This window comes from Amblyomma mixtum, chromosome 9 (assembly GCF_055824585.1).
Source record: "Amblyomma mixtum isolate Tamu chromosome 9, ASM5582458v1, whole genome shotgun sequence".
Taxonomy (NCBI): Eukaryota; Metazoa; Arthropoda; class Arachnida; order Ixodida; family Ixodidae; genus Amblyomma; species Amblyomma mixtum.
The window spans coordinates 67,018,903-67,045,554 of NC_143020.1; the positions used below are offsets into that span (position 1 = coordinate 67,018,903).

At 50.5% G+C, this 26,652-nt stretch overlaps 1 protein-coding gene and 1 pseudogene across 1 annotated transcript; both read left to right on the forward strand.

Moving 5' to 3' along the window:
• On the forward strand, positions 1–16,838 carry LOC149329470 (TNF receptor-associated factor 6-like). The gene is made up of 3 exons (XM_089560276.1): positions 1–285; positions 15,520–15,961; positions 16,043–16,838. Exons 1-3 carry the CDS (start codon positions 1–3, stop codon positions 16,627–16,629), a joined length of 1,314 nt encoding a protein of 437 aa, XP_089416402.1. The 3' UTR covers positions 16,630–16,838.
• A 3,649-nt stretch (positions 16,839–20,487) lies between these two features.
• LOC149329471 (TNF receptor-associated factor 3-like) overlaps positions 20,488–26,652 on the forward strand; it is a 42,611-nt pseudogene continuing 36,446 nt past the window's right edge.

Here is a 26,652-nt window from a genome sequence, read left to right on the forward strand (position 1 = left end):
ATGCCTGCTGCAAGCGCGCAGTATGCGACAGTGGGATTTTCCCCTGAGCTCGATTGGAGGGATCTGAAGTTCGTCGAACCCCTGCCTCCACATCGGATATGCAGTGCCTGCGGCCTGGTGAGGAAGAGAACGGCCTGGCTACCATGCACACACGTGTTATGCGAGTGCTGCTACGAGCAGTGCGGGCGGGATGCATCGCATGCGTGTCCGCTGGACGGCAACCACTACGAGGAGGAGGACGTCGCTCTGGTGGACTTCCCTGCGGAAGAGCTGCTTCGGAGAGAGGTAAGCGAAGCAGAGAAAGCAGCCGAAATGTGTGCTCAAAAGAACTTTTCATTAGAAGAGCGCTGTATCAAATAGGTCATGATTTGTCGCCAGAGAATCGTGTGTAAAGCGAAATCAATTTGTTTTTTGAGTTGGAAGAGGAGTTTGGTCGCGACGAACATAGTTGGTCGAACATAGTGTTTAATGCTCGTACTCCTTTGCCGCGGCAGAGTGAGACCTGCATGCCTGTTTTCTTCGGTTTCTCTGAAATTACAGGGTTGTACGTGCAATGCTCACATTTCTCGCGTTCAGCTCTCTTCTTAATTTCATATAACAGCAGACATTACGCGAGAACAACGCAAAAACTGAGAACGAAAGGGCAAAAGGCGCGACTTGGTGCATTGAAATACACAAGACACCTGACTTGCGGGACAAGCCGTCCAACTTCCGGAGGCTTCACTCGTGCTCGTCTCGGAAAGCGGGAATGCGGCATCCTGCCGCCTAGTGGAGATCTGTGGGCGTAGACGCTGTGAGCGAAAGATAGCATGAGGCGGCGCACGTGCTTTGTAAAGGTGCAGAAGCTTCTACTTTTTGCTGAAGCCATCTAGCGGCGCTGCAGAGCTGTGACGTCACCTCTTGCATGAAAATAAATAGGGGCGCGCGAGAGAAGAATAATTCATCTGTTCTCGTTTCGGCGAGCGCGGCTTCGACCGCTTCTTTTTGCGCAGCGTTCGCTCCGGTGGACGCAGTTGTTGCTGCGACGCGCGTATTTTCTTTCCTTTTTCTCTTTCCTCTGATCTTTTAACTCTCCTCTATCTGCACGTGGCAGCGGTGGTGGCTTGGCTCGAGCCAGTAGCAGGCCCGTGCAATTTCCTCTTCATCCTTCTCTCAGTCACAACAACAACAACAAGAATAATTCAGGGCGGGCGCTCGGTGGGCCTAAAGCGCGGAGAGGCGAAAGCCGTAAGCGCGGTGTTGTTGCTAGTGTCATTGATGTGTGGTTACTATGTTAAGCTTCGCCTCTGAGTATGGAACTCGTAGCGCCATGCAACCTTCTAGGGAGTCCTCAGAACGACATCGCCCATTCGGCTCTACGTCTTCGGTAAATTAGTTTTTGAGGAGAGGTAAGGAAATGTATGTCTCGCATATCTCCCTGGAGACTTGAACCTCGCCCTAATGGAAGGGAGGAAGATGGGAGTGAACGAAGACACCGTATTCACTAGACGCGCTTTCGTTCATTCCGAACCATGGAGCTGGCATGCCGGATTTTTTACCGTGCTCGTCTCGCACTCCGGAGACCCTGGTTCGATACCCCAACTCGACCAATTTCCTACTCTGTTTTATTTATTGATGTGGTCTGGCTAGGAAGCTTAATTAGAATTGGTTGATTAAGCAATGAGCTAAACTCAGTCCCACTTAGTTGGAGGATCACTATGCGATACCTTTAATTTGTTGCATGGTTAATAGCCAAAGTACAATTTGACCCGTTTGAAATTCGCGCACTGTGACGTCACAACCATTTCGACCAATTGAAAAGCGTGACATTTCTGTCTACAACTCCTGCTTACAACGATGAGGCACTAAAGGCTTCCGCCTTAATAAATGAACCATGGGGGAATGGTGGCACAGAGGTATCTGCTACAGCCAGCGTCGACGCTTCAGGGGACGCGATTGTTGCGACGCGCGTCTGTTCTTTTACTCTTACCTCTCATACCTTTCAACAGGTGCGGAAACGTGCGTTTCCGAAGCGAACGCAAAGAACCATGGGAAAATCGTCTGTCAGCTACTGCCGGTTATAAATTTTTCCCAGGCTCTGCCTTGAGCATAGCAATTGCCGTACATTCGTGTATCAATTATTCCCTACTCTATTTGTCCTGCGACATTGCTTATTGCACAGCATCACTTTAAGATCAGCGCGTGCTGCGTATGAAAGCATCCTGAACGCGGAAAATGCAAATAAAAAAAATTGTGTGTTTATTCGTGGTTATAATATGTCAGCGTAGGCTGGCTGTTCTGCGTAAGCACGGCACTTGGTTTAGTAGGCGGTTAAACTAGTTTAACGCGCTGGTCATTACATATTAGTTTTGTTTTTTTCTCGTGCGAGCTATACTTGTCGTGGATGAGCAGTTTCGCGAGAGCGCGGATGAGCGAAGCTGCGCATGCGCGAGGAGCGAGTGACGTCACAGCTGAGCAGCTGTTGCGCCGGAGGCGCCGCCGCGCACTTCAGAACCGTAGATTCATAGACCTGGCAGACGCACCGGCGCCGGCGCGCTTTCAAGAGGGTAGCAGACGCCCTATGGCTTCAGCGTCGCGTTTCTGGCACAACGTTGTAAATGCCGTCGCATGCAGCGCACACCTGTCACTACCGCCACTTAGCTTAAAGCACGTTTTGAGGTGTCCACTGTTCCAAGAGAATGGTTTTCCGCCTTCCCTGTGGTTCAGGTGTCCACCGAGATGTGGACACCTCGCCCTCACTTCAAGCTGCGTATATCCTGGTATAGCAGAGCTAAGCCAGCGCAAATTTTTATTGCGAAAGCAATACTACGCTAAGTTTTGAGCCTTCAGCGCGGAGCGACGGTAGTTACGGTGGACCTTTCGCTGAGTGACGTGATACCAGCTGCGAAAAAAAGGGCCCCCAGCTCGATCCGTCGGCGGAGGGCGGCGGTAGTCACGGCGGAGAGCCTCGCGCTCCTCTCACCAGTGGCGCTACAGTCGAGGTGACGTCACACCAGCTGCGAAAAAAGGGCCCCCAACTCGATCCCTCGGTGGAGGGCGGCCGTAAAAAAGGGCCCCCAGCTCGATCCGTCGGCGGAGGGCGGCCGTAGTCATAATAATAATAATAATGCCTTTATTTTCCATCACAAGGATGAGGGAGGCAGAGAGAAAAAGCTAGGGATGTAGCTTGACGAGCTCTCGCCTCCCCAAAAATAGATAGAAGTTGTACAGGAAAAATATGCAGACAGCATAACAGCATACCAGCAAAGATTAAAAAAAAGAAAGAAAAACCCCGCAGTAATACTAAAGAAATAAAGGAAGCATGAACAGAACCTATTTTTTGACACAACTGTAACACTTTGTAGCGCGTAAAAATCATACGTAAAGACAAAATTACATAAATGACAAATTGCAAAATTGTAATCACATAAATTTAAACACAATTACAGGAATTACCATTCAGAAGTTACAAAATCACAACCACAAAAAATTATACAAAATTACAGAAATTACGATTCAAAAGTTACACACGGTTACAATATATTTGAAACAAAGTTTTGCAACTGTTTTTTTTTCGAGTGCTCAACAGTCATGTTGTGGCTATGGGAGAGGTTAAGATAGTGCAGCAGACTATACCTAAGCATCTGTTTGCCATAACCTGTTCCGTATGCATAAATGTGCCATATTTCGTTGCTTCTTGTTTTGTACGATGCGTGTTTTTTGCATAATGAAGCCAGTGTGGCAATGAAAGGAGTATTGCTTTTATTTTCGGTTTTGTATTTAGAGAGTAAGCAGTATGCATATAAATCATTAATTGGCATTATGTCGCCTTTCTCAAAAAATGGTTTGGATGGGTGGTCATATGCTACATTATATACTATTCTAAGAATTCTTTTTTTTTTGGGTAAATAATCTTTGGAGGTTTGTGAAAGATGTATTTCCCCATACCAAGTGACAGTAATTTAGATGCGAGCAGAACAATGAATTATACAGGAGCATTTTTACATTTACAGGGAGAATGTTTTTGTGAGCGTAAACTGTTCCTATGACACGGGATAGTTTAGATGCTATGTAATTTGTGTGCTCGTCCCAAGTCATTTTCTCATTGAAAAATACACCTAGTATTTTGAGAGCTAACAACATCTATTTTCAAATTATCAAGAAATATACCATCATTATTTTGGATGTTCTTGTTCTCGGGGCGGAAAATAATGGCTTTAGTTTTTGAGGTATTAATCTTGAGGGCGTTAAATCTTGCCCACTTTTCAAGTTCAGTAAGCGTTGTGTTTGCTTTTGCAATCATAGATGAGGGGCATGACCCGGAAAAAAGCAAGGTGGTGTCGTCTGCATATATTACAATTTTTGTTTCAATGTCTGTTTCTGTTATGTCATTCACATATATATTGAAAAGGAATAGGCCCAAGATGCTGCCTTGGGCCACACCAGATAAGATAGCTTTGACATCTGATCGGTGACCGTTTAATTCTACATACTGCTGTCGATGCTTAAGATAACTGCTCAAAAGTAACAAGGATTGTCCACGGAAACCTTATACTTGAAGCTTTTTAAGCAGTAACATGTGGTTAAGATGATCAAAGGCCTTTGAAAAATCTACATATATTCCTAAAGCTAAACATTTGTCATCAAAAAAGTTTAAAATGAATTTTTTTTGTTCTAAAAAAGCAAGTTCCGTAGACAGATTTTTCCGAAATCCAAACTGTGAAGGTGTTACTATATTATGCTTACTACAGAAGTTATTCATCCGGGACAAAATTATTTTTTCAAACCCTTTGGAGAAAACAGGCAATATTGACAATGGCCTATAGTTTGCAAAGTCATTTTTGTCTCCCTTTTTGTAGACAACTGTTACCTTTGCAGTCTGCATCTTCTGTGGAAACACGCCATTTGCTAGACAAAGGTTAAATATGTGTGTGATATAGGGTGCAATTCTGTCTAGGACATGTTTCACAGGTTTAATCTTAACACCGTCAGCATCGCTACTTCCGCTGTTATTTATTGCCAGAAATACTGACACTACTTCAGCCTCTGTAACAGGACTTAAGAAACAGGTGTGATCCACGGTGCACTTTATGTAATTCAAAGCCATTTCATCATAATCAATTCTTTTCAGTTCCACAAAAATCATTAAATGCATCTGCTAACTTCTTGCCAGACCATTCTTCATTTTGGTCACGGCGGTGACCCTCGCGCTCCTCTCACCAGTGGCGCTACAGTCGAGGTGACGTCATACCAGCTGCGAAAAAAAGGGCCCCCAGCTCGACCCGTCGGCGGAGGGCGGCCGTGGTCACGGCGGTGAGCCTCGCTCTCCTCTAACCAGTGGCGCTACAGTCGAGGAGACGTCATACCAGCTGCGAAAAAAAGGGCCCCCAGCTCGACCCGTCGGCGGAGGGCGGCCGTAGTCACGGTGGTGATCCTCGCTCTCCTCTCACCAGTGGCGCTACAGTCGAGGTGACGTCATACCAGCTGCGAAAAAAAGGGCCCCAGCTCGATCTGTCGGCGGAGGGCGGCGGTAGTCACGGCGGTGAGCCTCGTGCTCCTCTCACCAGTGGCGCTACAGTCGAGGTGACGTCAAACCAGCTGCGAAAAAAAGGGCCCCCAGCTCGATCTGTCGGCGGAGGGCGGCGGTAGTCACGGCGGTGAGTGTCGCGCTTCTCTCACCAGTGGCGGTACAGTCAAGGTGACGTCATGATCATCATCATCAGCGTGACTACGCCCACTGCAGGACAAAGGCCTCTCCAATGTCTTACCAATTAACACTGTCCTGCGCCAGCCGCGGCCACCTTATTGCCGCAAATTTCTTAATCTCATCCGCCCAACTAATTTTCAGCCGCCCCCTCCTACGTTTGCCTTCTCTTGGAACCCACTCCGTTACCCTAAAGGACCAGCGATTATCTTCCCCTCGCATTACATGCCCTGCCCAAGCCCACTTCTTCCTCTTGATTTCAACTAGGATATTGCCGCGTCTACAACAATAGCCGCTCGGCGGCTGTTCGGCACGCAGCTCGTGCGCCACGCGGTTCGCTGCTGAAGAAGACGAAGCTCGACGTTCCATCCTGGCCGTCTCGGTGTGCGCTGGCATCATCTCGGTGTTGGCGTTCCTCTGCCGTCTGGACGCGGCGCTACCTGTACCAACTGCTACGTGACACTGGTGGAGGTTGCGGGCTCGACGTCCCATGTCCAACACCTCTTCAGACAGCCGCTCATCGAGTCCTGACCAGCTACCCCTTGTCTGCACGCCCGTTCACCGCAGCAGCCGCCGCCTCCTGGGACTGGTCCCAGAGTTTGGTCTCCTCCCACAAGAGGCACGCACTCATCGACCTGGTGAGCATACCACCATGGCTCAGGCTAGCGCTTCACACTTGACGCTCCAGCAACCCCGCGTGCCAGCCAGCTTCCATGGCGTCACTTTCGAAGACGTTGAAGACTGGCTTGACCAGTTTGAGCGGGTTGCCGATTTCAACCAATGGAGCCCTGCGCAGAAGCTGCGGAACGTGTATTTCGCCCTCGAAGATGGAGCCAAGATTTGGTTCGAGAACAGGGAGGCCGATCTCCAAAGCTGGGATACCTTCCGCCAGCAGGTCCGGGACACCTTTGCTAGCACGGACCGCCGGGATCGTGCGCGGCGCCTCCTGGACGCTCGCGTCCGAAAGCCTAATGAGACAGTTGCCATGTTCGCCGAGGACGTGACCCGTCTTTGTCGGCGCGCTGACCCAGATATGGCGGAATCCGCGAAGCTCCGCCACCTGATGCAAGGTGTGAAGGACCAACTCTTCGCTGGTTTGGTCCGGAATCCCCCGCAGACGGTAGCCGACTTCATCAAAGAGGCGACCGCCATTGAGCGGGCCTTGCATCAACGCTACCGCCGAAATGACTCCTTGTGCGGTGAGCCAAGCGCCAGTGCGGCTTCTTTGAGCGTGTCCAGCGACAATGCGTCGCTGCGTGAACTCATACGCGCCGTGGTCCGTGAAGAGCTGCAGAAACTGACCCTTGCCTCGTCTGACCCGACGGCTGCGGCTCTTACCGAGGTTGTGCGCGACGAGATTCGTCAAGCATTTTCACCGCCTCCTCCAGTCATGCCGGAGCCACGCCCCATGAGCTACGCCGCGGCTCTCCGTTCCGAGTTGCCACCTGTGCAACGCTTGCCGTACCACCCGCCGCCGCCAACCGCTCCGCCACCGTCATTCTACCAGCGGCCTCAGCGAGGACCTGCCATGCGCCCACCGGCCCGGAAGGCGGCTGTTTGGCGCACTTCTGATCAGCAGCCGCTCTGTTACCATTGCGGGGAAGCCGGCCACCTGTATCGCCGTTGCCCATACCGTGAAATCGGCCTCCGGGGTTTCCCACGTGACGCTCCTTGTCCCCGTTTCGGTGAGCGACCCCACGAAATAGAGGAGTACCTTACTGCCCATGACACCACCTCTAACCGCCGACCCCGATCTCCGTCTCCCGCACGCGTCACGTCGCCCAGCCGCCAGCCTTTCTCAGATGGACTGCGGGGCAGGTCTCCAAGCCCGCGCCGGGGAAACTGAAAGCGGCGACCTCAGGGGGGAAGGTTGCTGACAGCGGATATAACGAAGACCCCCGAACGCCGCCGGAGCGCGATGCCGAGATCCCGATGCCGCCGCAGCACGATTTTGTGAACCCGAGTTTCCCTGACACCGATGCAGTTAGCGCCGACCTCCGCATTCACGTTGACGGGCACCCAGTGACTGCTTTAGTCGATACAGGCGCGGACTTTTCGATCATAAGCAAGCACCTCGCGGATCGCCTCAGCAAGGTAAAGACAGCCTGGGATGGACCTCAAATTCGTACTGCTGGCGGTCACCTCATGACGCCTGTCGGAAGATGCACTGCTCGAGTCACCATTGCCAATTCTGCTTTTGTTGGCACTTTTGTTGTTCTGCCGCACTGCTGCAAAGACCTGATTCTCGGAATGGACTTCTTGCGTGAGCATGGTGCTATCATAAACCTTCCTGATCGTCTGGTAACATTTTCGACCCCTGGAACGATTCCAGCCGACACCGAACCACGCAGAGTGGCCCTGCGCATAATCGACGCCGATGTGACCGTCCCTCCGCGATCCTGTGCCCTCGTTACCGTCATTTGTGACGACCTGTGCAGTGCTGACGGCGTAGCAGAACAGAACACTGCGCTTGTGCTCTCCCATGGGGTCTGCATCGCCAGAGGTATCGTCACGCTACGGAACGGCCTAGCAGATGTCCTTCTAACGAATTTCGGGACCGAACGGCAACACATCGCCAAGGGCACTGCGGTCGCATACTTCGAGGGCATCGCCGAAATTAACGACTGCCTTGCCCTCCAGAGCGAAACGTCCAATTCTTGCACACCTCAGCTGATCCTCGACGTGAACCCAGGCTTAACCCCAGCCGATAGGGAGAGCCTAGTCGGCCTACTGCATCAGTTCCAAGACTGTTTCTCGTCTACGTCGGCAGTCAAACAGACGACTCTCGCTAAGCACCGCATCATTACGGACTGCAGTACCCGACCAATTCGGCAAAACCCATACCGTGTCTCACTGCGGGAGCGTGAAGCCATAGCTGAACAAGTCAAAGAGATGCTGCAGGATGGTGTTATTCAGCCGTCGAGGAGCCCGTGGGCTTCGCCTGTGGTTTTGGTTAAGAAGAAGGATGGTAGTCTGCGATTTTGCGTTGACTACCGGAAGCTTAACCAGGTTACCAAGAAAGACGTCTACCCGTTACCACGCATTGTCGACTCTCTTGACCGGTTGCGGCACGCGCGCTACTTTTCTTCGCTGGACTTAAAAAGTGGTTACTGGCAGATCGAAGTTGACGAGCGGGATCGCGAGAAGACAGCGTTCGTGACGCCGGATGGCCTTTATGAGTTCAAGGTCCTTCATTTCGGTTTGTGTTCAGCTCCAGCAACATTTCAGAGAACGATGGACGCTGTTTTGTCGGGCCTGAAATGGCAGACGTGCTTGGTATACCTGGACGACGTTGTTGTATTTTCGCCAACGTTCGAAGAACACCTCCAGCGCCTCTTGACCGTGCTACAGGCTATACGATCTGCCGGCCTGACGTTGAAGCCCGAGAAATGCCACTTTGGTTATGAGGAGCTCCTTTTCCTGGGCCATGTCGTCAGCCATCGTGGAGTCCGGCCGGATCCTGCTAAAACAGCTGCCGTCGCCAACTTTCCCACTCCTTCGGACAAGAAAACGGTCCGGCGTTTTTTGGGCCTTTGCGCGTATTACCGGCGGTTCATTGCCAACTTTTCCCGACTTGCTGCACCGTTGACGCATCTTACAAGAGAGGACGTCCCATTCACGTGGACAGAACAGCAGCAGCAGGCATTTGATGAATTATGGCGACGCTTGCAAACCACGCCTGTCCTTGGTCATTTCGATTCTCGTGCGGAGACTCTCGTCCACACAGATGCCAGCAACGTGGGTATCGGTGCTGTACTCGTCCAGTGGCAGGACGGCGCTGAGCGCGTAATAGCATACGCCAGCCGCACTCTGTCTCGTGCCGAATCTAATTATTCCACGACCGAAAAAGAATGCCTTGCCGTGGTATGGGCTGTGACAAAATTTCGACCTTACCTGTACGGCCGCCATTTTCAAGTTGTCACCGACCACCACTCTCTTTGCTGGCTGACGAACTTACGGGATCCCTCTGGCCGTCTTGCGCGTTGGAGCTTACGCCTTCAGGAGTTTGACATGTCCATCGTTTATAAATCAGGGCGCCAGCACAACGATGCCGACTGCTTGTCCAGATATCCAGTCGAGGCTGCGCGCGACGACGACGAACCAGACTTTCCTCTCATCGCAGCCGTAGACGCAGCGACTATTTCCAGTCAGCAACGTGAGGACCCGGCGCTGAAACCTCTCATCGACTTCCTGGAAGCCCGTACCGAGGAGGTTCCCCAGCCCTTCGCAAGAACCCAGTCCTCCTTTTGTCTGCGCAACAACGTGCTGTACAAAGCCAACTTTTCTCCAACCGGAAGCGACTACCTCCTCGTCGTTCCAGCGAATCTCCGTGAAGAAATCTTGCAGGCGTGTCACGACGAGCCCACCGCAGGTCACCTCGGCTACGCCCGCACTCTGGCTCGGATCAAAAAGAGCTATTACTGGCCTAAGCTTGCGGCGACTGTACGACACTATGTGCGCACGTGCCGTAATTGTCAACGACGAAAAACACCCCCTGTCAAGCCAGCTGGACTTTTACATCCCGTTCAAGTGCCCAGACTCCCGTTTGAGCAAGTTGGCATGGACCTTCTCGGCCCTTTTCCAACTTCATCTTCGGGAAACCGGTGGATTATAGTCGCTACTGATTACCTTACGCGCTACGCTGAAACCAAGGCCCTGCAGCGCGGCACAGCAGCCGAGGCTGCGAAATTTTTCGTGGAACGCATCGTCCTCCGGCATGGCGCTCCAGCACTAATTATCACGGATAGAGGCACCGCTTTCACTGCCAAACTCTTGGAATCCCTTATGCGGCTGAGTGGCACTACTCACAGGAAAACAACCGCCTACCATCCCCAGACGAATGGCCTGACCGAGCGCCTCAACAAAACTCTCGTCGACATGCTGTCCATGTATGTTGACGTTGAGCATCGATCTTGGGACAATATCCTGCCATATATTACTTTCGCGTATAACACGGCTCAACAGGAAACCACGCGGAGGACGCCCTTCTGTCTGTTGTACGGCCGCGAAGTGTCGACAATGTTGGAAGCAATGCTGCCCCATGATGGCCGCGACCCCGACGTTGGCGCCGAGGAGTTCACGCTTCGCGCAGAAGAAGCTCGACAACTTGCAAGAGTGCGCATCCTGAACCAACAAGACCGTGACGCCCGACGTTACAACCGCCGCCACAGACTGATGACGTTCGCCCCGGACGACAAAGTGTGGGTATGGACCCCCATTCGACGCCGTGGCCTTTCCGAAAAACTGCTCAAGCAGTATTTCGGCCCCTACCGAGTTCTCCGTCAGCTAAGCGACGTAACCTATGAAGTCCTCCCTGATGGGGCTTCCCGGACTACTCGCCGTCAGCAGAGACCAGAGATTGTTCATGTAGTGCGGATGAAGCCCTATTTTTCGCGAGACATTCAGTGACTAAGTGCCGTGCGTTACTCTGTTGTTTTTTGCTTCTTTCTCCCTATTTTCTTGTTAAAGCATCGGGCCGATGCTCTTTCCGAGAGGGAGGGTAATGCCGCGTCTACAACAATAGCCGCTCGGCGGCTGTTCGGCACGCAGCTCGTGCGCCACGCGGTTCGCTGCTGAAGAAGACGAAGCTCGACGTTCCATCCTGGCCGTCTCGGTGTGCGCTGGCATCATCTCGGTGTTGGCGTTCCTCTGCCGTCTGGACGCGGCGCTACCTGTACCAACTGCTACGTGACAATATCATTACCCCGCGTTTGTTCTCTCACCCACTCCGCCCGCTTCCGATCTCTTAACGTTACACCTATCATTTTTCTTTCCATAGCTCGCTGCGTTGTCCTTAAGCTGAACCCTCTTTGTTAGCCTCCACGTTTCTGCCCCATAGGAGAGTACCTGTAAGATACACCTGTTGTATACTTTTCTCTTGAGGGATATTGGTAAACTGCCATGGATGATCTGAGATAACCTGCCATATGCGCTTCACCCCATTCTTATTCTTCTAGTTATTTCCCTCTCATGATCTGGATTAGCTCGATGTGTCGGCGGAGGGCGGCGGTAGTCACGGCACGGCCGGTCTCGACGCGCGCGCTTTCTCGCTCTCTCCTAACGGCCTGAGCAGGCGCCGAGAGAACAAAGCATTTTTTCTGTGCTGCACCACCGCTGATGTCCGCGAGAGGGCGCTGTGAGCCGACCCGTAACCCGTCCAACCCGACCCGGCGCTGGAATCGAGGCACCCTAACCCGTCCTGCGGCTGCGCCAGAGCCAGTTTGAGCAGTCGGCGCGCACGGGCCCATTTTTTCACGTGTTGGTTTTTGTCGCTGTGTTTAGCTCGTCAACGAAAGGATTGCGATGTGTCTCATGCTTTGCGCGTCTTGCTTGCAGGGTCACGTTTCTCAGCAAGTTTTCTGCAACGGACTTTTCATGGATATTCGTTTCAGAAACTTGTGAAGTGAAGCTGCGCATATGGTGTCCTGCTGTGTCGCTGTACTTAAACGCGTGTACGAAAGGTTTTCCACGTGATGTCATTTATGCGCGTGCCTCATGCTTCGCGTGCCTTGCTAGCGTGCTTGTGAAGACGAACAACACTAGCAGTCCTCTGCACTTACTTCGGCGTACTCAACAGAATCGTGAAGTTCACTATCCAAAGCCGTGGTTTCTAGCTCTCCTGGAAATGATTTCGGCGTCTTTCGTTTTTAAAAAGGCGGCCAAGTATCTCGCTTCGAAAACATAGCGCTAAAAGGAAACGGACGACACAGAAGAGGAGAGGACAGGCGCTAACTTGCAACTTTATTTTCGGAATGCCACCACGTCTAATATATAGGAGCCAATCACCAACATCAAGCGATGAGCATGTGCAAAGAAGAGCACAATAGCGTGTGGACAATAAGCAGAAAAATACGATAAAGTAAGAAAATGAAAACACGGTGCCGGGGGAACACCGAGAGAAATGAGACATCGTGTACTGAAACTTACTGCAAAAAGCGCTTTTCAAGCTTGTCAAAGTTAACAGCCAAACAAATAACGCCGCAAAACGGGGAGATAAAAATATATCGACTAAAAGATGAAAGGATTGTACAAGGCCCTACACTAAGACAAGCACGTGGTGAAGACAGAATGACAATGAGGAAACTACATTTATGGGATTGGCAATGGAAGTAAAAGATAGCAGACAATTAGGCCGGAAACAGGAAAAGGATGTGATACTGTACATAATAAAATGGAAAAAAATTAAAAACTAGGAAACGATGAAGAATATGTGCATGAAAAAATACAGAAAGACCGATACAGAAAAGGATAAAACGAGAAGTATAAAACAGGAGTGTAGAGGGCTCCACGAGAAAACAACGAGGGGGGGGGGATATGCAAATATGAGAAATGGCAAAGACAAATGAAGTAAAAGCCAATAAAATGGCAAGGAATAAAAGTAGTAAGAAAACGCAAAGGAAAAGCGGGACCGTTCTAGTTCACAAGAAGAAAGGGTGCTTACGGTAAGCAGTCTTGAGACATGGTTCACACCTACAGATAGCCAACAAGGAATTCAGCTTCACTGTCCAGTAATTGAATACAAGGTGCGCTAAAGCAGTTTTTCCCAGCTTTTCTTATAAAATGCGCCTCCATGACTTCACGCTCTGTTTTTCCTTTAGCTGATGTTAAGAATTCTGTTTTATCTATATTTGGATAGCCTCCGTTCTCTCGCTCTGTTTCACATGCTTTGCAATGGTCGGCTAGGTTGCTTCCTGATTTGTTGCGTACGCATAATCTTTGTTCTCTTGCCCTCTCATTGAAGCATCTTCCTGTCTGCCCAATGTGACGCCCGCAACTGATAGGAATTCTGTACAGAACGTTCGCCTGACATACCGTAAACTTCGTTTATGTTTCGTCGTGCAGTCATCTCGTTTTACCATTTTCTTAGTGCCGATCTTGCAAAGCTTACATGAGGCAGAGAAAACTACTTGTACATTATAACGCGCAGCCAGCTTCTTGAAATTATGTGAAAACCTATGATAATATGGTATTACCTGGACAGGAGTCTTCCTTTTGATACCTTCACTCCCCTGCTCACTACAGGAACCCTTGGGGGCTTTCGCAACCTACCAGGCTAAAGCTAAGCCCCCGCCAATTTTTCATATTTCATAGGCTTTCTTTAAACTACGAAAAAAAGCACCATGTAGAAGATACGTTGCTGCAAAAACAGGATCGGTTTCTTGGTTTACTCCCTCTCCAACGTAAGGGAACGCACGTGACGCTGAAATAAATAGAAAATTTGCATAAGTGATCTTAGGTAATTAACAAATAGAGCGCATTTGAAAATTACTATGAGGATCCCCACATGACGGGAAACAATATGTTGTTGGTTTCGCCCAGCTCCGGTGAGCCAATTTTGTAGCGAGAGCTACACCACGCAACCAAATCAAGCATTTTGCCGCGAGCCTGCGAGGCTGATAGTGCGCATGCGCGCAACCATAGAGGAGCAGCAGGTGCTCGGCGCATGACGTCACAGTTCGCCGCCGCCGCCACGCGAGAATGAGCGGCGGAGACGCCTGTGGAAAGAGAAGAACGTCTTGCGAGGCGCAGACGCCAGGTAGCTCTCGCTACGTTATATCCTGGCATAGCTGCGCTAAGCCAGTGGCAACTTTTTTTGTCATTTATTCGTGGTACTTGAAACAATTTGCAGGTATGCAGGGTGTCCCAACTTACTTGGACAAATATTTAAAAACAAAACCGAAGCTTTCTTCAGAACTGATATTGCGATGATGTTGTTGGTGTTTATCTTAAGTTACAGTACCATTTTTTTCGCTCGTCCTATTTGAATAATTTGTCTAGATAAATAAATTAACTTTTTTAATATAGCACGAAACGCGCGAAGCGAGTGATGCATTTTTACAAAGCACGCATGAGAGCACTATAATCGCGGCGCATTCGGGCGCAAGGGGCTCGTTGCCACGTGGTATTTTTTATACTCCGCGGGCTTTCGTTTACCCCAATTAAAAACGGCCACGCTAAGCGTATCTCGTTGTAAGTGCCTGGGTTGGACAATATTTGTGGAACTCCACAACTTTCCTATTGACGCCTGAACGTATCAAGTTTAAAAAGTTAATTTATTTATCTCAACTAATTATTCAAATAGGAGGAGCTAAAAAAATGGTATCGTAACATCAGATAAACCCCACCAACATCCATTGAATTTCAATTCTGAAGAACGCTTAGGTTTTCTCTTATTCTCTTAAAACTTGGTCCACGTTAGCTGGGACACTCTGTATATGCTGCTCCGTGAACGCGCGGAGCAGGCATAGTGAAGGTTGTAAATTGGTGCTAGCATGCTTGAATTGCTCGCAGATATGTTACGAACATTTATACAGGGTGTCAAGCCTAACTTTAGCCAAGGGTTAAAAAATAAGACATTTGAGATAGGCCAGGGAAACCACTTACATACAGCTACCAGCCAGCTTGCGCATCCAAGGCAATTTTTATTTTGTAAATAATTAATTAGCTATTAAGATGACTTTTATCAACCCCTAAATATTGATATTATACAGCAGATGTGAATAGCACAGTTGGAGAGCACCTTCAGAAACACCCATTGCATTTATTTGGGATAAAGAAAGCCTCACGTGTATCTTTTTTCCGAGCTGCAAAGAAAGCACGCGAAATGCAAAAAAAAACAAAACAAAAAAACACGTGACTAGCGCATTCGCGCGTCACGATTGTGCTGATGTCAACCGTGGCTTGAGTGAATGAAGTCAGCTGCTGGTATGGCGCGACGACCTCATTTTTCGGGAATACCGATATGTCGGCGGTGGTTGCGGCGCCCGCGCGCGCCAGTCTGGAAGCGCGATGGCGGAAGTTGCACTTTCTACATTTCCTTCAATTATTCATTGCAGGTTAGGTGCTGGAACGAAGACAACGGCTGCGAGACCGTGGTGGCTGCTTCCCAGCTCCCCCAGCATTTCCAGCGGGAATGTAGACACCACTCTGCACGGTGCTCCAAGTGTTCGGCCTCGGTTCTTTGCAGCGATGTGTGCTCACACCTAAGATCGGAGTGTGCAGCACCGTCGACGCCTTTTGCTCCAGAATCTGGCCATCAGACCAGCGACACGGAAGACGCAGCACTTCCAAACTCCTTCCAACGAGTCATTCAGGAGAAGGCGGTGGAAATGAGAGAGCATCTTGGGCAGCTGGTTGCTGATGTTCAATGCCGCGGTGATAGACTAAACGAAACGTCTCACGGGAGAAACACTTTTAAAGAAGCGCTCAGAGATGAACTGACCCAAGCAACGAGACAAATCCAGGAGAGTGTGACAAGGGGTGTGCGCGAATCCGCCAGTGGTAACGAGCAGTTGAAAGAGCAGTTGATAACGCGTACTGATAACCTTTCGAGCAACCTAAACAAACTGGAAAAAATAGTTAAAGATGAGTTGGCGACTGCAAAGAAAGAGAGCTGTGATAATTGCTCGCGAAGTCTAGAATCAATTCATGAAATGAAAGTTGAAAGTGTGGATAATAGCGAGAGGACTCTGGACCGCATTAAGGCAGTGCTTGGAAGGCATGAACCACGACCAGAGCATACAGTCTTCTATGTCAGAGGCATCGAATCGCTCGAAGAAAAAGTGCTTAGAGAAGGCCATGCTTACTACGAGAGCGACCAGGTGTACATGTGTGGATACTGCATGTCACCTGGAGTCTACTTGATAAAGGATGGCGAATCAGTGCGCCTGCACGCCAGTCTCCGCTTGCATAAGGGTGACAACGACGGCGCTGTTGAGTGGCCATTCCAGCACAGAATACGGCTGGGCGTAATACACCCGCAAGATAAGAGGCAGTATCTCGTTGAAATTAAGTCACCCCGTGAATATCCATGCATACAAAAGCCTACAACACCAAGTAACTCAGCATTTTGTTTTTCTGATCCTTCGTTTAGGCTTAGCACTCTCAGGCTCAGTGGCGTCGTGGTGGAGGACCAGCTTCAGATTAAGTGGGAAGTGCTGCCGTGAGCCGCGCTGGCGGAAGGCGTTGGATGGAAGCCATTCTTCCCACAGGTTTTGCTTTCAGCAGTTTGTTGTTAATATTTAGCGCATCCATCATGGACTAATTCGCCCGTCTATTCAATTTCTTTCACGATGTGCATGCGTTCAGTTCGCTTCTTTTCTTTTATTCTGGTCTAATATGCAGAAATCGCATTAATTGCCAGTGAAACGTGTGACGCAATGTCCTAAGCACAGAGTCTTTATCTAGTTATTTTCTTAAGCAGTGTTTTTTGTTTCATGTGTTTGACTGGGTGACTATAGTAGGATACAACTTAAAAAAAACAGCAGTTGCTAACACTGGGCCGCGGTCCGCGGCGTCTTGTATTACTCCGCTGGCCAATCGCAACTGTAAACGAAATCAGATTTTTACTGTTTCACTATATCAAACAATTTGCGAATAAAAATTCTAGAGGTCATAATTTTTTTCTTGTCATAAGCTTCTTGTTAACGTAAAAAGAAGCGTTTAACCAGCGGACTACTTTTTCGTCGTGAAGGAATTCTGTGCGCGAAGGCTGAATATGGGCGGAGCTTCACTGCAGACTTAAGTTGTATCCGACTATAGTCTTCTGTAATTGGGCCCGCGTCAGCCACAGTGCAGCGAAAACAGATGTTTCTCGGAAATGATACTGAATGCTTACGATGATAGATGGTGCGCAACAAAATAAACAGCTGGGATGCTTCAAAACGCTGCCTTTTACTTGGGAAACGAACTGGAGGAAAAAAGTGCAGAATAAAAAGTAAATTCACGTTATGTTCGTTCTTTAGTTTTCCTTCTTTAGTGTACCACGTATTTCAGCGTACGTATACCAGAAAGCGCAATTTAGCAGGAGGTAAACATTCGCTTGTGACCGGTTTGGTCGTGATGAAAATAAATAAAAAGCTTTGATTTGACGGGGTTGCAAGCTTCATTTTTTTCCCGATTTTCCTTTGTGGATGAGCCTGTCACAGTGGAGAAATAACAGGAACAAGTGTACGGTTTTTCGGAGGAGACGAACATTCGTGTCTCAAAAAGTTTGGCAGGAAGTGGAGTTTTAAAAGCACTTCTCGTTATACTGAGCGCTTAATTTTCCGGTCAAGGCTCAGTGCCTCATTGCGGTCTGATAGATAAAGAAGCCTACCGCACGAGAGCTTATTTATCGCGTTGCCCCGAATCCTGGCAGCAACTTCATTTTTCTCGAGCAGCTCCTAGCTCAACTTTTAATAAGTAGTTCGATCATGCGCAGTGGGAACGACTATTGCTTTATTGATATATATTTATTGCTTGGTTTTGCACAATACGTTTTCGAAAAGAGAACTCCATAAATAATCACAGAAAAATATGACAGTTGAGCTTTTAATAGTTGTGCATGTACCGATACTCTTTTTCACGTTATTGTCAAAATATAAAATCACTCCATGCCAAAACGACCCGGAAGTTGCGCCTGACCTCGTCTGTCTGTTAAAGAAAATGCACGAAAACTCAGCACAACGAGCGCAATGTTAGCGTGCAGTATTTTTGCCGGAAAAAATTCATTCTTGATGGAAGCGCAGTTTGAACATGGCGTGAAATAAAGCACCGCTCAGTAATTGAGAAAAAAATAAAATTTTACAGCACAGTCCATAGTTTTTTAATGGCATTGCAAAGACTCTGGCTTTGTTCGTGATTCGAGTCATGTATTTTTATACGCATTGAATATTTTTAGAATGTATGCAAATGTAAAATTTACACCATTTCGTTTTTTCGTTAATATGAAAATGCTCTCTGAAATTAGAAAACATCCGCTTGGTTTCCCTGGACGTGTATTACCTGGAAAATTGTTACAGTTGATGAAATTGAGCTCGTCGAGGTAAAAAAGTAATACTGAAGTGGCAGATAAGTAAGGTTTGAACCAAAAACGACCGTTTATACATGTCCTGAATCACATCTAAAGCCGAACTCTGTCATTACACTATTTATGGATATGAAGCATTGTGGGAAAAATTTATTTTTGATATGTTATTGTGCGTTACCAAGCGTCACACCTTTTCGAAATGTCCCGAACTGCGATCTTCTCATCAATATATTTTTTTCGGCAGAAACATTTAAGGCCTAGGTTACCAAAGTTCTACTAACTTTGCGTGATTTTTTTAACAGATTGGAGATGGTTCAGCGCAACATCTGGAACCTTTGGCGTGAATTGACTAGAAAGCAAAGGCATTGTAAACGCATGGTAAAGGCATCGTAACTCCATGGCCGAGGTCACCCAATGAGCGGCAGAGTACGCGGCACAACTCGCCGACTCGAACTGGGTGAACCGCTGTAACACGGCGGCCAGGCAAATGTCTACCCGGGGCGCATGGCGCCTCTTCCGCGCCCTAATTGACCTGACTCAAACTCGTGCCGAAACACAAAAACTTCTCCAATGATCTATTCATAGCTTCGAAGGAAATACCTCTAAATTAGCGTGCAAACTTCGCGACCAGTATCTTTGCACTCAACAGGACCCCCGAGGGCCCACGTAGTCGTATGCAGGTTCAGCTGTATGCTGTGGCCTTCAATGCTCCCCGTCCAAATCCCAATTTTTGCACATTCGGCCGTCGCCTAAGTGCACCAACAAAATTGAACTATCTCTGGCCAGTGGCCCGATACCCAAACACGATGAGATTAGAGTTCTTGGTCTTTTTATCCACAAACATCGACGGGTTGATACAACACTAGCCAAACTGCGCAAGGTGCGGAACCAGGTTGGTTGGATGGTCCGCCGGGTTTCCAACAAACGCGGGGGGTTACGGTGCAAGGAGGAACGCTGCGTTCGCCGAAGAGTGCGGACGTGCCTCACATGCGCTCCGTGATTTTGGTGTCCTTTGACCCGGTTAATCCCATCGGACTACCAAAATTTTGGTCGGAATCGACGTCGGAAGTGAAGAGGACCACGAGGATACCAATTTCAAGCCGGTGGGTCCATTTTTTCGGATTTTATCGGCATTTGAAGTTCCCACGTGGTCGGCAAGGCGTTAAGTACGGGGCTCCGCGGCCTTCCCGGCTTCGGCCCGCGGTGAAGACGCATCGGAGCGATGTCCCGAACGAGAAATCCGAGCTACGACCAACCCGTGACCTTAGGACCGACAAGATTTTTGGCTGAATCCCAGAAAAATATGGAAGAAGACTTCCACGACACCATCGAAGTGGCCCACATGCAGCAAGACCGAGACGGCCTCGCTGCAGCAGGGATCCAAGCCCCGGGAAGCAGCACCTCACCGATCCAACGCTCACAAGTAAGCGGAATCGACAGAGAAAAAGAAGACGACTGGATAGTCGCCATGTCGAAGAAACAAAGGAAACGCCAAGATGGCGGCGGCAAGCAGCAAGTTTTGGCGGGAAACGGCCTAGATTGCGCGCCTTTTTCAGGGGCGACGAAGAACGCAGCTGGCGCGCCAGCTGCGGCGGAGAAGAAAGAGAGGGAGGGAGCGCCGAGGCGACGCCTGCCTCCGCTCCCCAGAGACGACTTTAAAATCGTCCTCCGGCCGAGAGGACTCGCAGTCAGAGACTTGCACCAACACCACGTGGCGCGGGCGGTAGTCGCGGCTACCGAGCGGGGATGTAAGGAAGAAGACCTGATCATCCGGCTGCGCAATGGATCGAACATCATAATTGTGAGCACCAGCAACGAAGAAGCGGCCAAGAAGATTATGCGCATCAAGCAGCTGAGCTTCGGAGGCAAGAACTACGCCGTAAACGCACACGTGGCGGCGCCGGAAGGCACGCTACGTGGGGTGATCCACGGAGTGGATCCGGAGACTTCGCCCGAGGAACTCAAGGCAAGCCTCAGAGTTCGCACGCAAGGCGTGAAGATCCTAACAGCCAGAATGCTCGGGAGATCCAGCACGGCCATCATCACCTTCGACGGCGCCACCCTCCCGAAGCAAGTTCTCTACCACAGCGGAGAATTTTGGTGCTACCCGTACCGGCCCACGAGGCAGGTATGCTACATCTGCGGCCAACAGGGGCACCGAATGAACGTCTGCCCGAATCCGGAGACTAGGGCCTGCAGACAGTGCGGACTCCAGAACCCGGCGGCAGACCACCAATGCACACCCAAATGCCTGCTGTGTGGCGGCGACCACGTGGCGGGCACGAGAGACTGCAAACAGCGACTCAAGTCGGCGAGCGAGCTGCGGTGGGGCCCCCTGCAGCAGCAACGCCGTAGCCGGGGCCGCAGCCGGGGAAGAAAACCAAGATGGTTCCGTGACGAGAGTCAGGAGTCGGGCCGGAGCAGCAGCGGGGGCAGCCGGAACGGGAGCGAGAGCCGGGGATCCGAAAGGGACGAGTCCTTCCCACCCTTGGGCGGCAACGGCAAGCAACAGCAGAAGCAGACGCAAGGGCAGCAACAGCAAAAGAAGAAGAGCGGCGGCGTTAAGGTGAGCTGGGGAGACGGCCCTCCCAAATCACTCTTTGCTCCGCACTCGAACACAAACAACACACAAACCGCACGCGAGAAACAGCTAGCGGAGGAAAATAAGACACTTAAACGTGAACTTGAGCAGCTTAGGAAGCAGCTAAGCGAGGTTATCAGAGAACTACGTGAATCGAGGACAGGCTATGCACCGCCTAGGACTCAGACCCCACCGCCTAGGGCGATGGAGACGGAGCAACACCACCACGAGGGAGGGACCTCCAACGATGAGCTTAATCTCCTTCATGATGAACATGCAGAGGCAGATGCAAGAGCAGATGCAGCAGTTAAAAAGCGAAATGCAGCAGGGACAACAAAAGTTTGCCCTGTTAGAACAGAATGTCAGGACGCACATCAAGAGCCAAAACACACAGAGAATAACCAATGATGCTAGAGACAGACTACTTAACGAACGCAGGTTCGGCACAGAAACCCCCAACGCAAATAATGGTAACCCATCATGGCAGAACGCCTCCAACAATTAGAGATGTGGCAGTGGAACTGTAGGGGGTACAGGCAAAAACAAGGCCTCCTGCAGCAATTCATCTATGCCAGAGGAACCCCACCAGACGTAATTATGCTACAGGAAACAAGCTGCACCCCTACGCTTAGGGGCTACACGTGTCAGAAAAGTGGCCGTACGGCAACTCTCATTAGCAAACAAGTAGTAGCCATAGCACATAACGAAATAGAGGACACCCGGATCGAACACGTGATCACGGAGATAATCCCCAAAAAGAAAGCACGATCTAAAAGCACTTATATTATAAACCTATACAGCCCGCCCAGACAGAAAGATGGGGACTTTATTAGGCACTTTACGGAGGCGAAAAAGTTAGCGGGGAACAACACCCTAGTAATAGCAGGTGATTTCAACGCCAAGAGCCCGAGGTGGGGCTACAATAAAGACGACAAGAAGGGACGTGGCATTTGCCCTGCAGCAGAACAGGCAGAGTGCGAATTGCTAACCGACGAACACCACCCAACTAGACAGGGGAACAGCGTCAGTCCAGACACGTGCCCTGACTTAACCTTCGTAAGGGGCGCCAGACAAGCAGAATGGGAGAACCTGCTCGAGAACCTTGGAAGCGACCACCACATAATAAGGATCAGCACAACCGCAAACAATATCAAGCGGAAAATAGGCAAAGTCCGCCTAACGGACTGGGACGCCTTCAGAGCACACTGCAAGCAGATCAAGGGCGACTTTGTATCTGCGGAGGAGTGGAGCCAGCAACTCAGACAGATCCAAGAACTCTATACTAAAGAGGTGGATAGAACCGAACAAACTCCGGAGGTGGACAAGGGGCTCCTCAAGCTATGGGAGGCGAGACGCGGGCTCACCAAGCATTGGAAAAGACAGAAGTTCAATAGGAAGCTAAAGATTAAAATAGCCGCAATAACTAAACAAGCGGAGGAGTATGCAACGCAGCTGGCTAGGCAAGGATGGCAGCAATTCAGCAACGCGCTGAACGGCACCCTCAGCACGGCCAGGACGTGGCAGATCCTCAAGTCCCTCATGGACCCGAGCAAGAACAAATCTGAAAGCGGCAAATCGATTCAGAGGCTGGTGCACCAGTACACTGGCACGGACGAACAGCTACTCGAGGAAGTCCGGGTCAAATGCTACGGCAGAGACCAGGTCGAAAGCTACCAAGAAGAGTACCAGGGCAAAGAGAATCCAACCATGGATCGGCCCATAACGAGAGAGGAAGTCGTCGAGGCGATCAGGTCGGCAACAAAAAACACAGCAGCGGGGGCGGACAAAATCAAGAACTCGCTCATAAGAAACCTCAGCAATGGAGCCATAGATCAGCTCACAGCCTACTTCAACAAGCTCTGGCAAGAAGGAACAGTGCCGGCCGAGTGGAAACACGCGGTAGTGGTAATGATCCCGAAGCCAGGCAAGAAACTCCAGGTCGAGAACCTCAGGCCGATCTCCCTCACGTCGTGCCTGGGCAAGATGTACGAGAAAGTAATCACAAAAAGGATCCAGTCGCACCTAGAGAAGAACCAACTGTACCCAGACAGCATGTACGGGTTCAGAGCCCACCTGTCTACGCAGGACGTACTACTCCAACTCAAGGAGGAAGTACTCGAGAAAATGCCGAGAAGTGGCGAAAACGTTGTCATGGCCCTCGACATAAAGGGAGCCTTCGACAACGTGAGCCACGCCGCCATCATGGAAGGCATCAACAACACCAACTGCGGGGGAAGAACCCACGACTACATCAGGGCCTTCCTGAGCGACAGAACAGCGACCGTGGGACTAGGCGAGCTGAGAAGCGACGTCTTCACCACGCCTTGCAGAGGAACACCCCAAGGCTCCGTGATATCGCCCGTCCTGTTCAATATGGCGATGATCGGGCTAGCAAGACGGCTCAAGGAAATCCCGGGCATCCAACACGCGATGTATGCCGACGACATCACGGTGTGGGTCACCCAAGGATCGTTAGGGGAGAAGCAAGACAGACTACAAGAAGCTGCGACCTGCGTAGAGACCTACGTCAGGGAGAGAGGCCTCAGATGTTCGGCGGAGAAGTCGGAAATCATCAGGATCGGAAGAAATCCTACCAAAGCCTCGCTGGAAGTAGTTCTAGAGGGGCAACTGATCCAAGAACAGAACATGGTACGAATCCTAGGCATGTGGCTGCAGAGCAGCCGAAAATGCAGCCATACCATCAGCCTGCTGAGAAGAGCCGCGGAGCAGGTTGGCAGAATGATCAGTAGAGTCTCTCAGAGAAGGTACGGGATGAAAGAAGAAGATACCCTCAAACTCGTCAACAGCCTAATCGTTAGCAGAGTTATGTACTCCTTGCCCTACCACGCAACAACAAAGGCGGAGCGAGAGCAAGCCGACTGTATTCTCAGGAAGGCATACAAGATTGCTCTACACCTGCCCAGAAACGCATCAAACGAGAAGCTACTCCAACTCGGAATCAGCAATACCTTCAATGAGCTTGCCGAGGCTCAATTGGGGGCACAACTCATCAGGCTCAGAGGCTCCTCTACGGGAAGGGCGCTCCTGAGAAGGTTGGGTCGGAGCACGTGCGGACTGGTAGACAGATACGCGGACGTACCGGACGACCTTAGAAAGACCTTTAATGTAGGACCCCTGCCTAAAAACATGGATCCTAACCTACACGAGGACAGACGAAAAGCAAGGGCCGAGCAGATAGAAAGGAGGCTAGGCCGATCAGAGAACACAGTCTATACGGATGCCTCCATGTACGTACATGCAGGGAAGCGCTTAGCCGCTACGGTGGTAGTTAATAGCACAAGAGACATGGCCACATGCGCCTCAGTGGAGGTCGTGGGCATAACGGAGGAGGAGGAAATTGCCGTCGCGCTGGCGGTAGCAGAAGGCTATAGGAAAGGCCGATCCCTAAACATCTTAACAGACTCGAAAGACACGTGTAAAAACTATACGAAGGGCAGAATTAGTGGCATGGCCCTCAGGATAATCAGTGGGGCAGCAGCCTCTGCTGAGAAGACACCCATACAACACATAATGTGGGTCCCAGGCCACGCAGGCGTAGCGGGGAACGAAAGAGCAGACAGCCTAGCTCGAGGGCTTACATACCGAGCAGGCATGTCAGATGTTCTGGAGCTTCAGCTACTAGCATGCGAGGGGGGATACACAGAGACATTACAACTATACAGGGGGACTAGATTCAAGTACCCACCACCACACAAAGCCCTCACGAGGGAGGAAGCAGTCGGCTGGCGTAGGCTACAAACAAACTCCTTCTCCAACTTGTACATCTATAACAAGATGTCACCAACACAATACAGAGCAAACTGCCCCTGGTGCGGCGACACACCCACACTATACCATATCACATGGGAGTGCGAACGAAATAAAGCATTCCACCAACACGAATTCCCGAGTGCGGAGCAATGGGAGAGCCGGCTCACCAGCAGCGAGCTCGCGGCCCAAAGGGCCTTAGTGCGGCACGCTACTGATGCAGCGCGACTCAGTGGAGCCCTGGAATAGGGGCCCAACCTTGCTGAAGAGAAGCCTCAAGTCGCCGGCGCCACGAAAGACGACGGAGGCTTCGAATCCGCGAATCTCTTAAAAGATCTCAATAAAGGTTTTCTACTACTGCTACTACTACGGAGCAAAGACGCCTTGCGGCTGGCGCATACTTTCGTGACCAGTCGAGTACTCTACTCGACTCCTTACCTTCACCTGCGTAAGGTTGACGAGAACGCCCTCGAGGTGATTCTCAGAAAGATGTACAAGCGTGCCCTCGATCTCCCGGTGAACACGTGCAATCAGCGCCTTAAGGGCCTGGGGATCGTAAACACTTTAGCGGAGCTCCGGGAGGCACACTTGACCAATCAATACACAAGACTTTCAAAGACGCCGTCGGGACGCCGCCTATAAACCCGACTACACATCCACCACCCAACACTGACGGAAGAGCGCGTACGCATCCCCGAAGTCTCCAGAAACACCCTGCACGTGCGTCCTCTTCCAGCCAACATGACACGTGACGATCACAGTGGCAGGTGCCTTGCGCGGACCGAGGCACTGACCCGCCACTAGAGAAAAAAACGCGGAATCTTCTACGTGGACGCCTCCGGTCCTCACCATGGGGGGGTGGTACATGGCCGCAGTCATCCACCAAAACGTCGTGGTGAACGGCCTATCGTTCCGGGCTCAAGACATAACACATGCGGAGGAGGTCACCATTGCGCTAGACGCCGCATACCAGGACTCGCGAGTCATCATTACCGACTCTAGAGGGGCCTACAGAAATATTCAAGAGGGATACATTCCTTTCTTTGCGTATCGCATCCTTAAATATAGCGACTACCACAGGGCCCCCGCGCCTTGAACGATAGTATGGGCTCCTGCTCACATGGGCCTCAAAGGCAATGAAACGGCAGATGCCGCCGACCGCACGCTCACTCTCCGGGCAAAGCCTTTAGATCCTTGTGAAACTGATCTTGAACCCAATCCGGCCTTCACTTTTCGACAAATTACTGAATTATGCCAATCCGGCCATGCAATTTATCCTAAGCCCTGAAAGGGCCTTGCAAAGACGGAGGAACGCAAACTCCTCCGTCTTTACACGAAAACACTGCTGTGCCCGGCAGTTCTAAAGCACTTTGGTCCCGCATGTACAGGAAAGTGTCCGTACTGTGCGGATCAGTCATCGGACATCTACATGGTATGGGCATGTCATTCAACTCCGAACTTCGTCCCAAAACCCAACCCCACCCGGCAGGACTGGGAGGCAGCCCTGCTCGGCTGCTCCGACCTGGTGAGCCAGAAGGCCCTGGTCGAGCGCGCCCGAGCCGCAGCGGTCGCCAATGGGCTCCTGTACTGAGGAGCGCAACTAGTGCTTGTGAGAGGTGGCCCTTTCCGGGATACCTCAAGTATGTAACAATAATAAATTCCAGAAGAGGGCAAATACGGGCTCGTTGGTACATGTTTTCCGAATTGGAAAAACAGCGGAATGAAAGACGACACAAGAGAAGGACAAAACACCAGCGCTGGTGTTTTGTCCTTCTCTTGTGTCGTCTTTTATTACGCTGTTTTTCCAATTCGTAAAACAATAATAAAGTT